The sequence below is a fragment of the Pongo abelii genome, chromosome 21 (genome assembly GCF_028885655.2).
Source record: "Pongo abelii isolate AG06213 chromosome 21, NHGRI_mPonAbe1-v2.0_pri, whole genome shotgun sequence".
Classification (NCBI taxonomy): Eukaryota; Metazoa; Chordata; class Mammalia; order Primates; family Hominidae; genus Pongo; species Pongo abelii.
The window spans coordinates 47,817,531-47,831,560 of NC_072006.2; the positions used below are offsets into that span (position 1 = coordinate 47,817,531).

General features: G+C 47.4%; 1 protein-coding gene across 3 annotated transcripts in view; it reads left to right on the top strand.

Annotated features, from left to right (window-relative positions):
* The window catches only part of SGK2 (serum/glucocorticoid regulated kinase 2), a 44,560-nt gene extending 31,986 nt beyond the window's left edge, over positions 1-12,574 (top strand). For 2 of the 3 annotated variants that reach the window (XM_054541404.1, XM_024238458.2), the window contains exons 10-13: positions 1,902-1,997; positions 3,202-3,357; positions 6,986-7,075; positions 11,834-12,413. In XM_054541404.1, the coding sequence (XP_054397379.1) occupies positions 1,902-1,997; positions 3,202-3,357; positions 6,986-7,075; positions 11,834-11,998 (507 nt within the window). In that variant the 3' untranslated portion in view covers positions 11,999-12,413. 3 annotated transcript variants of the gene reach the window in all.
* The last annotated feature ends 1,456 nt before the right edge of the window (positions 12,575-14,030 follow it).

The following is a 14,030-nucleotide window of genomic DNA, read 5'->3' on the forward strand; positions in this document are numbered from 1 at the left end:
GTGAAGTCCACGTGCAACAAGAGGGCCTGGCCTGAGAGTTAAGACCTGGGCTGGCAAGTGTAAACCACAGGTCCAGGTCTGTCTGCCAGCTGCCAAGAGCCCGGAGGGTTACAATTTGCAGATCTCAGCAGTCATTCAGACACGTCTACATGTCCTGCCAAGGTCTCTCTGCAGCCCTGAAGTTAAAACCTTTCTTTGGGCCAGGTGCGGTGGCTCACGCCTGTAATCTCAACACTTTGGGAGGCCGAGGCAGGCAGATCACCTGAGGTCAGGAGTTCGACACCAGCCTGGCCAACATGGCGAAAACCCGTCTCTACTAAAAATACAAAAATTAGCCAGGCATGCTGGCAGGCACCTGTAATCCCAGCTACTCAGGAGGCTGAGGCAGGAGAATTGCTTGAACCTGGGAGGCAGAGGTTGCAGTGAGCCGAGATCACGCCATTGCACTCCAGCCTGGTGGACAAGAGCGAGACTTTGTCTCAAAAAAAAAAAAAAAAAAAAAACCACCTTTCTTTGAACTCCCACCAATCTTGGACCTTGGACCTTGGACCTTGGACCTTGGACCTGAAGGGGTCCCCAGTGGCTAGACAGACGTCAGGGTGAGGGTTGGAGGGCTGAGGCTACAGACTGGGAGACTCCTCCCCACCTGGCATGAGACAGGACCTCAGCTGCTCTCTTTTTCTCCATATGCTTGAAAAGCTGGGTCTTAGATCTAATGGCCTCCTCACTTTGGTTCTAGGGTAGCTGATGGTCGGATGACCTCTCTGAGCAGGAGCCATGGTCTGTGTTTGTGTATGGCGGATGGTGTTTGCTGGATAAAGCCAGCCCCCCAAAGCCTGACAGTCCAGCCATCCCTTCCTTGGATGTTGCTAGGGATGGGAGCAAAGGATATGGAACCCCAGCTCATGTTGGAGACATGTGGCCCCAACACATCACCTTTACCATGACTCAGCCACTGCCGTGGTGTTAGGGGGCACAGACAACAGTAGCCATGGTTGCTCCCATTGTTCGAGGGCCAGCACATGTTAGCATCTTAGAACAACATCTAGGAGGGATTTGGCATATTCATTTTTAGGATGGGGAAACCAGGTTCTGAGAGGTTAAATGCCCTGCCTGAGACCACATACCAACCAGGGCTCAGGTCTGTGTGACTCTGCCCTTCCCTAGACCCACACAGTCTCTCAGAGCAGCTTTTCCTGTTGCTGAGACCTTGCCCCCAACTCAGTGGCAGAGACACCAGGCTAAGAAGTCAGTAAGCCTCTTTTTTTTATTCCCAGGTTCTCTTCCTCATGCAAGGCATAGAGACATGGTGTACATTTATTTATCAATAGCTCAGGGGTCACCCCCTCCTTCCTGACCCTAGGGTTTCCAGCACAAGGATACGCCACATTTACTTTTACTTACACTCACATTAGTCTCTACACTGCCCTGTGAGAGTACTCCCGGGCCTTCCACTCCCAGGACACAGATAGTCTGTTGAATGCCTTTGCAAAAATAGAAAAAGGCATCCCCTCCAGGCAGACTAATTAGAAAAAGCACCGCTTGAAACAAAAATAAAGTTGCTGGATAATACCTCTGAACTAGTGTTACGGCTTGGTGAGTGGATCACAGCCATGATTGCAGCCCCCTTTACCCTTTTGGTTGGTGCTTTTGTGTGGTACACACCATGTAAATTGCACAAAGCAGTCCTGGCTGACCTCTTCTACATCCCCAACCCGTGGCAAAGGGCCCTGCAGAAAGCAGGCCTTTGCTGAATGACTGATGCATGAACACACGCACAGCCACAGAGCACACACACAGCAGGGTCAGCTCTTGGTCATCTTCCTCCAAGTGCCTTATTTACAGCTGGGGCAACTGAGGCTTAACGACTTATTTCAAATAAGTGCGTTTCCTTCTAACAGTACTTGGCACCTGAAGTGCTTCGGAAAGAGCCTTATGATCGAGCAGTGGACTGGTGGTGCTTGGGGGCAGTCCTCTACGAGATGCTCCATGGCCTGGTGAGTCAGTGGTGGCCATCTACAAGGGCCATCTGGCTAGGGATGGGTCTATCTCTCATGTGGTCTACACAAGCTCCGTCCAGGAAAATGAGCAAGCCATCTCTTCATTCCAGACTAAAAAAGATAACGCCAAGGCAAATATGCGAATTATTATTTTTTTCAATAATGTTAGTTTAGGCCAGGGGCGGTGGCTTATACCCATAATTCCAGAACTTTGGGAGGCTAAGGCAGGTGGATCACCTGAGGTCAGGAGTTCAAGACCAGCCTGGCTAACATGATGAAACCCCATCTCTACTAAAAATACAAAAATTAGCTGGGCGTGGTGGCAGGCACCTGTAATCCCAGTTATTCGGGAGGCTGAGGCAGGAGAATCACTTGAACTTGGGAGGCAGGGGCTGCAGTGAACCGCGGTCGCACCACCACACATCCAGTCTGGGTGACGGAGGGAGACTCTGTCTCAAAAAAAAAAAAAAAAGTTAGTTTACAACACACTGTCTCACCTTGGGTGCCTCAAAATAGCCTTTGGAGGCTGACACAGCATATCATATTTTGCTGATAGGGAAATTGAGACCAAGAGAGATCACAGTCCTGATAGGTTGTGGAACCAACCCCTGACCCCAGTCCTAGGCTGCCTGCTTAGGTAGAGGCATGTGTAGATTTGCCCTAGGCCATGCTTTGCTTTGGAGTGGTTTCACCAGCATAGCTTGGTCCCTAGGAAGGAACAGGCTCTGTGGATTAAGGGGAAGGAACAGCTGGAAGAGGCGTGGGAGGAAGAATAGTAAGAAAGAGAAGGGGACCCTGGATATGGTTTCGGGCCTGGCTGTCTTCCTAACTGTGCCGCATAATTGCTCTGAGCCCTGTTTTCTTATCTGAAAAATTACAACTCTCTTGGAGCATGGTTATGAGGCTGGGGTGAAATGATTAAGGTGAAAGTGCAAATGTTGCCAAATGCAAAGTTGGTGCGCAAGCTGGATGAAAAGAGATGGGCCTCACACTGGTGGGAAGAGACTTCTGGCCTTCCTAGCAACTCTCTCCACGTGCTGGAAGCCTGGAGTCCTGTCTCTTTCCAGTCTGCCATGCGAGCCATTGCACAAGACAGGGGTCATACTGAATCCTCCCAGCTGCCCACCTTGCTCCAAATCTCCCTGAGCCTGTGTTCACTTTTGCATGGGTGATCCTCCAGCTGCTCTCCCTCTCTCCCCAGCCACCCTTCTACAGCCAAGACGTATCCCAGATGTATGAGAACATTCTGCACCAGCCGCTACAGATCCCCGGGGGCCGGACGGTGGCCGCCTGTGACCTCCTGCAAAGCCTTCTCCACAAGGACCAGAGGCAGCGTCTGGGCTCCAAAGCAGACTTTGTAGGTGACCTGCCAGTAGAGCACTGGCCCCCATGGGGCTCACAGCTTCCTGCAGAGGCAGCTCTGAAGCACATTAACACGCATCCTGCTGCCTTCTAAAACCAGGCGCTGCTCACTTGTTCATTTGGAAATTCACTAGTGCTACTAGCTGACTACTTTCTCTAGTCTAGTTCTCTTAGTCAATCAATATTTACTAAGCACCAACTATGTACCAGGTATTAAGCTAGGTGTTAGGGATTCAATAGGCTGGGTCTCTGCCCTTATTAAGTTTGGGGTGGGGGCCGGGTGCGGCATTCACGCCTGTAATCCCAGCACTTTGGGAGGCCAGAACGGGTGGATCACCTGAAGTCAGAAGTTCGAGACCAGCCTGGCAAACATGGTGTAAACCCTGTCTCTACTAAAAGTACCAAAAATTAGCTGGGCGTGGTGGTGGGCACCTGTAATCCTGAATACTTGAACCTGGGAGGCTGAGGCAGGAGAATCACTTGAACCTGGGAGGCGGAGGTTGCAGTGAACTGAGATCGCGCCATTGCACTCCAGCCAGGGCAACAAGAGCAAAAATCCACCTCAAAAACAAAAAGAAAAAAAGTTTGGGATTGGGGGCAGGCAAAAAACCCAAACATTATATACAATTATCACAAGGTATGACAAGTGTCAGGAAGAAAATGAGCAATGAGCTGAGATAGACAATAATGGGAGGAGGGCAAGTTAATAGTGGCATGGTCAGGGAGTTCTCTCTGAGGAGGTGACAATTAAGCTGAGGCTTGAAGGATGAGAAAGAGGCAGCCATGAAGACAGCTGGGCAAAGGCTCCCCAGACACAGGGCACAGCATGTGCAGAAGTCCTGCTATGGGAACAAGGAGGAGAGTGGCCAGTTTTAGGGTGTTTTGAGCAGAGGTCTGGCATGACCTGATTTAAGTTTTTAGAAGATTCCTCGGGCTTCTTTGCGGAGAGTGGACTGCATTTGCTTTTTTTTTTTTTTTTTTTTTTTTTTTTTTTTTTTTTTTTTTTTTTTTGAGACAGAGTCTTGCTCTGTTGCCAGGCTGGAGTGCAGTGGCACAATCTTGTCTCACTGCAACCTCCGCCTCCCGAGTTCAAGCGATTCTCCTGCCTCAGCCTCCCAAGTAGCTGGGACTACAGGCACCCGCCCCCACACCCAGCTAATTTTTGTACTTTTAGTAGAGATGGGGTTTCACCAAGTTGGCCAGATGGTCTCGATCTTTTGACCTTGTGATCTGCCCACCTTGGCCTCCCAAAGTGCTGGGATTACAGGAGTGAGCTACCATGCTTGGCCTTTTTTTTGAGACTGAGTCTCGCTCTGTCACCCAGGCTGGAGTAAAGTGGTGCGATCTCGACTCACTGCAACCTCCATCTCCCAGGTTCAAGCAATTCTAATGCCTCAGCCTACTGAGTAGCTGGGACTACAGGCACCCGCCACCATGCCTGGCTAATTTTGTATTTTTTTAGTAGAGACGGGGTTTCACCATGTTGGACAGGCTGGTCTCAAACGCCTGACCTCAAGTAATCTGCCCGCCTCAGCCTCCCAAAGTGTTAGGATTACAGGCATGAGCCACTGCGCCCAGCCAGCACTTGCTTTTTCCAAATATCTGAGTACTTCTTCCTTGCCAGACCCCAGGCTGGGCAAATGGGATATAGGGATAAATGATTCATAGTCCATTCTTAGCAAATTCATTATATTCATTCATTAAAGTGGCACTTTAAAAATAATCCTACTTTTTTTTATTCAACACAAGGTAATTTGGATTTACAAAAAGAAGGCCTCAATATTTTCTCACCAGGAGTTTGCTTTCTTTTCTAACATAGTGGTTAAGATGAATGGACTAGGCCAGGTGCAGTGGCTCACATCTGTAATCCCACCACTTTGGGAGGCCAAGGCGGGCGGATCACCTAACGTCAGGAGTTCGAGACCAGCCTGGCCAACATGGCGAAACCCGGTCTCTACTAAAAGTACAAAAATTAGCCAGGTGTGGTGGTGGTTGCCTGTAATCCCAGCTACTCAGGAGGCTGAGACACGAGAATTGCTTGAACCTGGGGGTGGGTGGAGGTTGCAGTGAGCTGAGATGGGCGCCACTGTACTCCAGCCTCCGCAACAGAGTGAGACTCTATCTCCAAAAAAAAAAAAAAAAAACATGAATGGACTATGAGGCAAACTACCTGGGTTCAGCAGATCCCTCCTTCACCGCTTACTAGTTACAGGACCTTGGACATGTTGCTTACTTTCTCTCTGCGAGCCACAGTTTCCCCATTGTAATAACAGCACCTGACGTAGCTGTTTTGAAGATCAAATGGATTAGTATTAATGTATGCAAAGTACTCTCAGCAGTGTCTGGCACACAGTAAGTGCTTTTTAAGTGTTTGTACCAAAAGCTTTACATTCCAGTTACTGTAAACCGTAACAACATTTAGGGCATCTGCTGCCTATTCCTGGCCAGCTTAAAGAATAGGGGCTTCCGTGAAGATAAGTCTCCTCTTCCAAGCAAAAATTTGCATCTTAAAAAAATATGTGTGACTCTTAAAATAAGTTATACATTCACATAGATCAAAATTCAAAGGGTACAAAAGAGTATCCAGAAAAAGTCCTTCCAGCCACCCAGTTCCTCAATTCAGAGGCAACCAATGTTACCAATTTCTTGGGTATTCTTTTGGAGGCTTTTTTTTTTTTTTTTTTTTGAGACAGAGTCTTGCTCTGTTGCCCAGGCTGGAGTGCAGTGGCATGATCTCGGCTCACTGCAACCTCTGCCTCCCGGGTTCAAGCGATTCTCCTGCCTCAGCCTCCCAAGTAGCTAGGATTACAGGCACACACCACCACGCCTGGCTAATTTTTCTATTTTTGTAGAGACGAGGTTTCACCATGTTGGCCAGGTTGGTCATGAACTCCTGAACTCAGGTGATTCACCTGACTTGGCCTCCCAAAGTGCTGGGACTACTGGCATGAGCCACCGCACCTAGCCTCTTACGGAGATATTTTCGATCTGGGTTGTTAACCAGCCCACTGGGGTTCCTGATATGGGGAGGTGGAGAATAATTATTTGAGAAACACAGATAGAGGATGTGATAGAAAGAAGTTGGTGCCAATGTTGATTATGATTAGGAAAGGTGGTGAATCATGACCAGGGCTGAGTCCTAAAATCTGGGTGTCTGGGAATCTGAAGGTCTTCTTGGGGGCTTTATTTTTCAAACCTTCTCTAGTGAGTTGATTTAGTCTACTTCTCTGGTTTGCATACTGGAAAACTCAAGATGTACTGAAGCAGAGTGAGGGGAGGGGTCTCCAAGCTCCCACTGGTACTCCCCCACCCCCAGAGCAGATTCTGATGTATTATTCACTGACACTCCCAAAGCCTAGCAAAGGGTCAGTGCCCAGAGAAGATGCTCAGTAAATAGTTTTGGAATAAACAGATGCTGTAGTGGGGAGAAGGGTTTGGATTCTGGATGATGGGAGAGGCTTAGCTGCAAAACTCTCTTGTCCCAGGAAACTAGCCAGAACTGTAAGTTAATTTCCATTTGACAGCCAGTTGCTGGTGGAGCTCTGGAGGATGTGGGGGTGAGGTGAGAGCACCCATGGGGAGGGCTACTTCTAACCAGAACCTTTTTTCTGCACTTCCTGCAGCTTGAGATTAAGAACCATGTATTCTTCAGCCCCATAAACTGGGATGACCTGTACCACAAGAGGCTAACTCCACCCTTCAACCCAAATGTGGTAAGAGGTCACAGCATTCTAGACTCTGGATTTCCGGGGCTGGGGAGCTTGCTATGCATGCCAACTCTCCTTATCTAGATGGAAAAATTGGGGGTCCAGGAAGCTCAGTCATTTGTCCTAGGCTACACAGTCAGTTAGAGACAGAACTGGTCCTGACTACAGGTGCAGCTCTTGGATAAAGTGCCATGTTGCTGCTCCTTTATCTTGAGCACCAATAAATAACTCTGGCTGCAGAGACTTTTACAGTTTGTGAAGTGCTCTCTGTCACACAGCACACCCGCATAGGGCCAAGCCCTTTAGAGATATTTTATCTTTTTCTGTTTATAGGCTTTTTCCTGATAATAAAAATGACATATATCCTTATAAAAAGTATGTAAAACACTGGCCAGGCACAGTGGCTCACGACTGTAATATCAGCACTTTGGGAGGCTGAGGCGGTAGATCACTTGAGGTTAGAAGTTTAAGACCAGCGTAGCCAACATAGTGAAACCCCATCTTTACTAAAAATACAAAAATTAGCCAGACATGGTGGTGCACACCTGTAATGCCTGCTACTCGGGAGGCTGAGGTGGAAGAATAGCTTGAACCTGGGAGGCAAGAGTCACAGTGAGCCAAGATCATGCCATTGCACTCCAGCCTAGGCAACAGAGGGAGACTTCATCTCAAAAAAAAAAAAAAAAAAAAAGGAATGTATGTAAAACAGAAAAGTTTAAAGTAGCAGTGGGGAAACGCTTATTATCTCACTACTTAAGGGAAACCACTGGCATATTTCCTTCCAGTCACTTTTCTATGTGTTTTTTGTTTGTTTGTTTTGTTTTGTTTTTTTTCCTTGAGATGGAGTCTCACTCTGTTGCCCAGGCTGGAGTGCAGTGGCACAATCTTGGCTCACTGTAAGCTCTGCCTCCTGGGTTCACGCCATTCTTCTGCCTCAGCCTCCTGAGTAGCCAGGACTACAGGCGCCTGCCACCATGCCTGGCTAATTTTTTGTATTTTTAGCAGAGATGGGGTTTCACCATGTTAGCCAGGATGGTCTCGATCTCCCGACCTCGTGATCTGCCTGCCTTGGCCTCCCAAAGTGCTGGGATTACAGGCGTGAGCCACTGTGCCTGGCCTTTTTTTTTTTTTTTTTTTTAACCTAATTAGGTCCTACTTTATAATATCTATATGTGTGTGTGTGTGTTTATTCATCTATATATCTTCCTCCTTTTTTGGCTAAAAACTATGTTATAATTTCCTCATGTCGTAAAAAATTTTATAAATACAATTTTTAGTGGCTGCATAATATTTCCATCTTATGTTGGTAACATAATTTACTCACCCATGTTCCTAATGGCAATCTTATGGTTGTTACTATGTTTTTTCTTTATCATGATGTGCTGATGAACAGCTTTAAGTATATGTCTTTGCCCAGAATTCTGGTCATTTCTTTAAGATGGATTCCATATGGGGAATTCCCAATGCTAACGTTTTTAGATTTTTTTTATTATTTATTTATTTATTTATTTTGAGACAGAGTCTCGCTCTATCGCCCATGTTGGAGTGCAGTGGCATGATCTCAGGTTCAAGCAATTCTCATGTCTCAGCCTCCCGAGTAGCTGTGATCATAGGCATGCGCCACCACGCCTGGCTAATTTTTGCATTTTTAGTAGAAACAGGGTTTCACCATATTGGCCAGGCTGGTCTCGAACTCCTGGCCCCAAGTGATCCACCTGCCTTGGCCTCCCAAAGTGCTGGGATTACAGGCGTGAGCCACCGCACCCGGCCATTTTTAGGTTGTTGATTCACACCACCTTTTCACTGTGTGGAAGGGAAAACCATCTACTTCCTACCAGCGGCACTTGCTGGAGAGTTCTCATCTTGCTTGCACTCTGAAGCATGTGTGGTTATTGTTTTTTACTTTGCAAATTTGGTAAGTAAAAAACAGCATCTCTTAATTGTTTTAACTTATATTTGTCTTATAGTAAAGATGGTTAGTTTTTTAAATTTATTTATTTTTTGAGAGAGGGTCTCACTCTATCACCCAGGCTGACGTGCAGTGGCATGATCTCTGCCTATTGCAACCTCCACCTCCTGGGCTCAAGCCATCCTCCTACCTCAACCTCCTGAGTAGTTGGGAGGTGGGTGCCACCACACCTAGCTAATTTGTATTTTTTGTACAGATGAGGTTTTTCTATGTAGCCCAGGCTGATCTTGAACTCCTGGACTCAAGTGATCCACCCCCTCAGCTTCCCAAAGTGCTGGGATAACAGGTGTAAGCCACCACACCTGGCCAGTTTTTTATTTTTATTTTTATTTTATTTTATTTTACTGAGGTGGAGTCTCACTTTGTTGCCCAGGCTAGAGTGCAGTGGCATGATCTCAGCTCATGGCAACCTCTGTCTTCTTGGTTCAAGCAATTCTCCTGCCTCAGCCTCCCGAGTGGCTGGGACTTACAGGCATGTGCCACCACACCTGGCTAATTTTTGTATTTTTAGTAGAGATGAGGTTTTACTATGTTGGCCAGGCTGGTCTTGAACTCCTGACCTCAAGTGATCTGCCCACCACAGCCTCCCGAAGTGCTGGGATTACAGGCATGAGCCACCGCACCTGACTTTTATTTTTATATTTTTGAGGTGGAGTCTTGCTCTGTTGCCCAGGCTGGAGTGCAGTGGCACGATCTCAGCTCACTGCAACCTGTGCCTCTCCAGGTTCAAGCAATTCTCATGCCCCAGCCTCCTGAGTAGCTGGGACTACAGGCACTCAGCACCACACTTGGCTAATTTTTTTGTTGTTGTATTTTTAGTAGAGACGGAGTTTCACCATGTTGGCCAGGCTGGTCTCGAACTCCTGACCTCAAGTGATCTGCCTGCCTTCGCCTCCCAAAGTGCTGGTTTTGCAATGTTAATTGGTAGTGGCAGTGTGAATGAAAGGAGTCCTATTGGAGGTGGGCGTATGAAGCTGTGTGGTCTACCTGTAAAGCATGGTGCCAAGCCCCTTCCATCGAAACAGCCTGCATACCAAACACTGCCAATGTTAATTCACCATTTACATTTCTCCTTTGTTTAACTACCTATTCATGAACTTGTCTTTGGGCACTGAATCAGATAGGATACACTCGGGCCAGGCACCAGAAAAGCTTCTTTTCCTTGGGATTTTAAAAAGACAGTGAAGATAATGTCGAACTTATACCCTGGAGAGAGAACCATACATGGAATACTAGGCAGAGATGAATGGACTTTAGAATGAGACACTCCGGAGCTGGATTCCTGGTTTTGTCACCTACTATTTGTGAGGTCTTCAGTAAGTCTCTTTAGTATTATTTTCTTCTAGGGTCACACAACTAATAAGGGCCAGGATGCACATTCTGATCTTGGAACTCTGAGTGCTGGGCTGGGACTACCTTGTCTTGTAGCCTTATTGAGAAGCTAGAAACTGTGATCTGTTTGGCTCCATAGCCCGACTTGCACACTAAAGCACATTTGCAAGCCCTTCCCCTTCCTCACCTGCTTACTTCATAAAACCCAGGCCTCCTCCGCAGAGAGACTGTATTGGTTAGCTCTTGGTACATAACAAGCAACTCCAAAGCTAGGTGGCTTAAAGCAACAATCTTTTGGCTGGGCATGGTAGTTCATATCTGTAACCCCAGTGCTTTGTGAGGCTGAGCCATTAGCATTGCTTGAGGCCAGGAGTTCAAGACCAGCCTGGTCAACATGGTGAGACCCCCCCATCTTTATAGAAAAATAGAAAATTAGCCAGGTGTGGTACTGCATGCCCAGCTACTCAGGAGGCTGAGGTGGGAGGCTCGCTTGAGCCTGGGATGTCGAAGCTATAGTGAGCTGTGATCATGCCAGTGCACTCCAGCCTGGGTGACAGGGCAAAAAAGACCTTGTCTCTTTAAAAAAATTATTTTGTTCGGATTCTATGTGGTTTTTTTCAAGTCTGAGCCAGGCCAGCTGGTCTCTGTGGAGCTCTCTCGTATCTGTGGTCAGCTAGCGGGACAGTTGGCAGTTGTTGATCTAGAATTGCCTCACTCCCATGCCTGGGAGTTGGCAGGCAGCCAGGGCAACTGAGTGCTTCCTGAGCCTCTCATGCTCCAGCAGGCTAGTCTGGGGCTGTTCACATGGTGGCCTCAAGGTTAGAAGTACAGCAAGCGAGCAACTCCTGATGTGCAATTTCGAAGCCTCTGCTTGTGTCATATTTGGTAATGTCCCATTGGCCTAACCAAGTCATATGGCTAACTTACATTAAAGGAATGGGGAAATAGACTCCACCTCTAGATGGGAAATGGAGAATTTGTGAACATTTTTATAATCTCCCTCACAGGTCTTCCTCCAAAATAGCTAAAGCAGCCCCAGTCAATCTCCACCATATCACCCTATTTTATCTTCTTCATAGGACCTATCACCATCCTAAGTTATCTATTTGTACGTATGCTTATTATGAATCCTCCTACCCCCTACACAATGTAAGCTCCATGAATGCAAGGGCTCACTTTGTCTTGTTCTCCTGTGTTCCCAGCGCCATGAACAGTACCTGGTAGGCATTCAGTAAGTGTTATGTTGATTAACTGACTTGTCTAAGGATTGGTGTGGAGGCAGAATACCGGGGGCGAGAGGAATAAAATGATCAATGTAAATGCACAGGAAAGTGATAGTCAAGTATGGATGACTGTGAAGCATGGGGCACTCACAGAGGCCTGACATCCCTCTCTGAGGATTTGGGCTCCTTTAGCAGCTCTGACCCTGGTGTTTTCTTCTCATCGTTGGCTTTTATTGACAGGCAGGACCTGCTGACTTGAAGCATTTTGACCCAGAGTTCACCCAGGAAGCTGTGTCCAAGTCCATTGGCTGTACCCCTGACACTGTGGCCAGCAGCTCTGGGGCCTCAAGTGCATTCCTGGGATTTTCTTATGCGCCAGAGGATGATGACATCTTGGATTGCTAGAAGAGAAGCACCTGTGAAACTACTGAGGCCAGCTGGTATTAGTAAGGAATTACCTTCAGCTGCTAGGAAGAGCGACTCAAACTAACAATGGCTTAAACGAGAAGCAAGTTTATTTTTTCCACCACATAAAAGAAAAATAATGTTATGGAGTCCAGGGCTGGCAGGACAGGTCATCAGATACTCAGAGGCTATATTTCTGCCCTGCCAACTTGACAAATGGCTTCCAATGTTAGGTTTGCTACAAGATGGTTACTGGAGCTCTAGCTGCCAATTTTGTGTTTGGGGAAGGGAAAATGGAGGAAAGGGGAGAAGAGCAAAGGGCGCTTTTAAAGAGCTTTCCCAAAAACTCCACCCAGTGACTTCTGCTTCCATCTCACTAACCACCCACCCCTACCTGGAATGGAGGCTGGGAGATGTGGCTTATTTGCTGGGTACGTGACTATCCCTAATAACAAAGGGGTTCTGACACTAAAGGAGAAGGGGAGAATGTTGGGTAGGCAGCCAGCACTCTTTACCAGAGGGCTTCCTGGTGTTTGGATTTTGATCTAAATATGTAAAATGACAGAGATGTAACAAGCTCATAGGGTATCAATATCTCTTATTGTTCTATGTTGATGATATTTGTCTTTGTTGTGGGTAATACTGGACATTTGTTATTGGGTCTGGGTGCCTGGTATCTGAACCCCTTCTTGTCTCCAGGGATTCCCCTATTTTATGAGACTTCATGGGGTGCAATAACTACCTCCACTTAAGAGTAGCTGAAAATGCTAGACACTGACTTTCCCAGCCTCCCCTTAGCTAGGGCCAGGCATGGGGAGCAGGGATGCACCTGTGCCACACTTTGACTCAGGGAAGGGATTGGGAGTGCTCTTTTGTGTGGTAACTGTGACAACAGTACCCGCAAAATTGAGTTCCTGGTGTAGAAGTGGCAAGGATGCAAACTGTAGCAGTTGCTGCTCAGTGGCAGTAACGCCATCAGACCAGCCCTGCAATGTCATTCCTGGAAGCCTCAAGTCTTTTTTTTTTTAGACAGTCTTGTTCTGTCACCCAGGCTGGAGTGTAGTGGTGCTGTCTCAGCTCACTGCAACCTCTGCCTCCTGGGTTCAAGTGATTCTCCTGCCTCAGCCTCCTGAGTAGGTGGAACTATAGGCACGCACCATCACACCTGGCTAATTGTATTCTTAGCAGAGACAGGGTTTCGCTATTTTGGCCAGGCTGTTCTCAAACTCCTGACCTCAAGTGATCTTCCCGCCTCAGCTTCCCAAAGTGCTGGTATTACAGGTGCAAGCCACTGCACCCACCCAAGCCTCAAGTCTTGTCTAGCTTTCCAAATGATCTGAGAATTTATGATCCTTTTTAACACACTCCTTTTTTGCTTAATTGGCCAAAGTTAGCTTTAGATCGCCTGCCTATGCTTGGCTAGTTGCTGTACTAGACTCATCCATGTCTGTTACAAATTTTCCATCCAAACAACCCTGAGGTAGGAATTATTACTGTCCCCTTTTTACCAATGAAGATGCAGAGTCAGAGAAGCTGTTCCTTGCCTGAAGGTCATATAGCTAATAAGGGTCAGAGCTGGGACTTGGAGCCCTACAAGCTGGCTCCAGGACTCTCACATTGAACTTTTGTGCCGATCTGCTTCTCACCCTGGCTATTAGGTCCAGGCAGAATGACTGCCAAAATCTCTAGTGAGGAGCTAAGTCAAAAGTTGGCTGGAACAAGCCAAGTGTAAGAAATGGGGTCTTGAAGAGGAGACATTGAACAGGATGCCGCTCCTGGTCTGAGCCTGGCTGCCAAGTTCATGCCATGCTCCACCACACATGGGGGAGCTCAGAGCTGGACAGAGCTGGAGGCTGCTGCAGACTTGATGCCTAGAGCTTCCTGGCCACCATGGAGCTCCATATGTTCAAGATTAGTCTTTTTTTTTTTTGAGACTGAGTTTCGCTCTTGTTGCCCAGGCTGGAGTGCAGTGGCACGATCTCGACTCACCGCAACCTCCACCTCCCAGGTTCAAGCAATTTTCCTGCCTCAG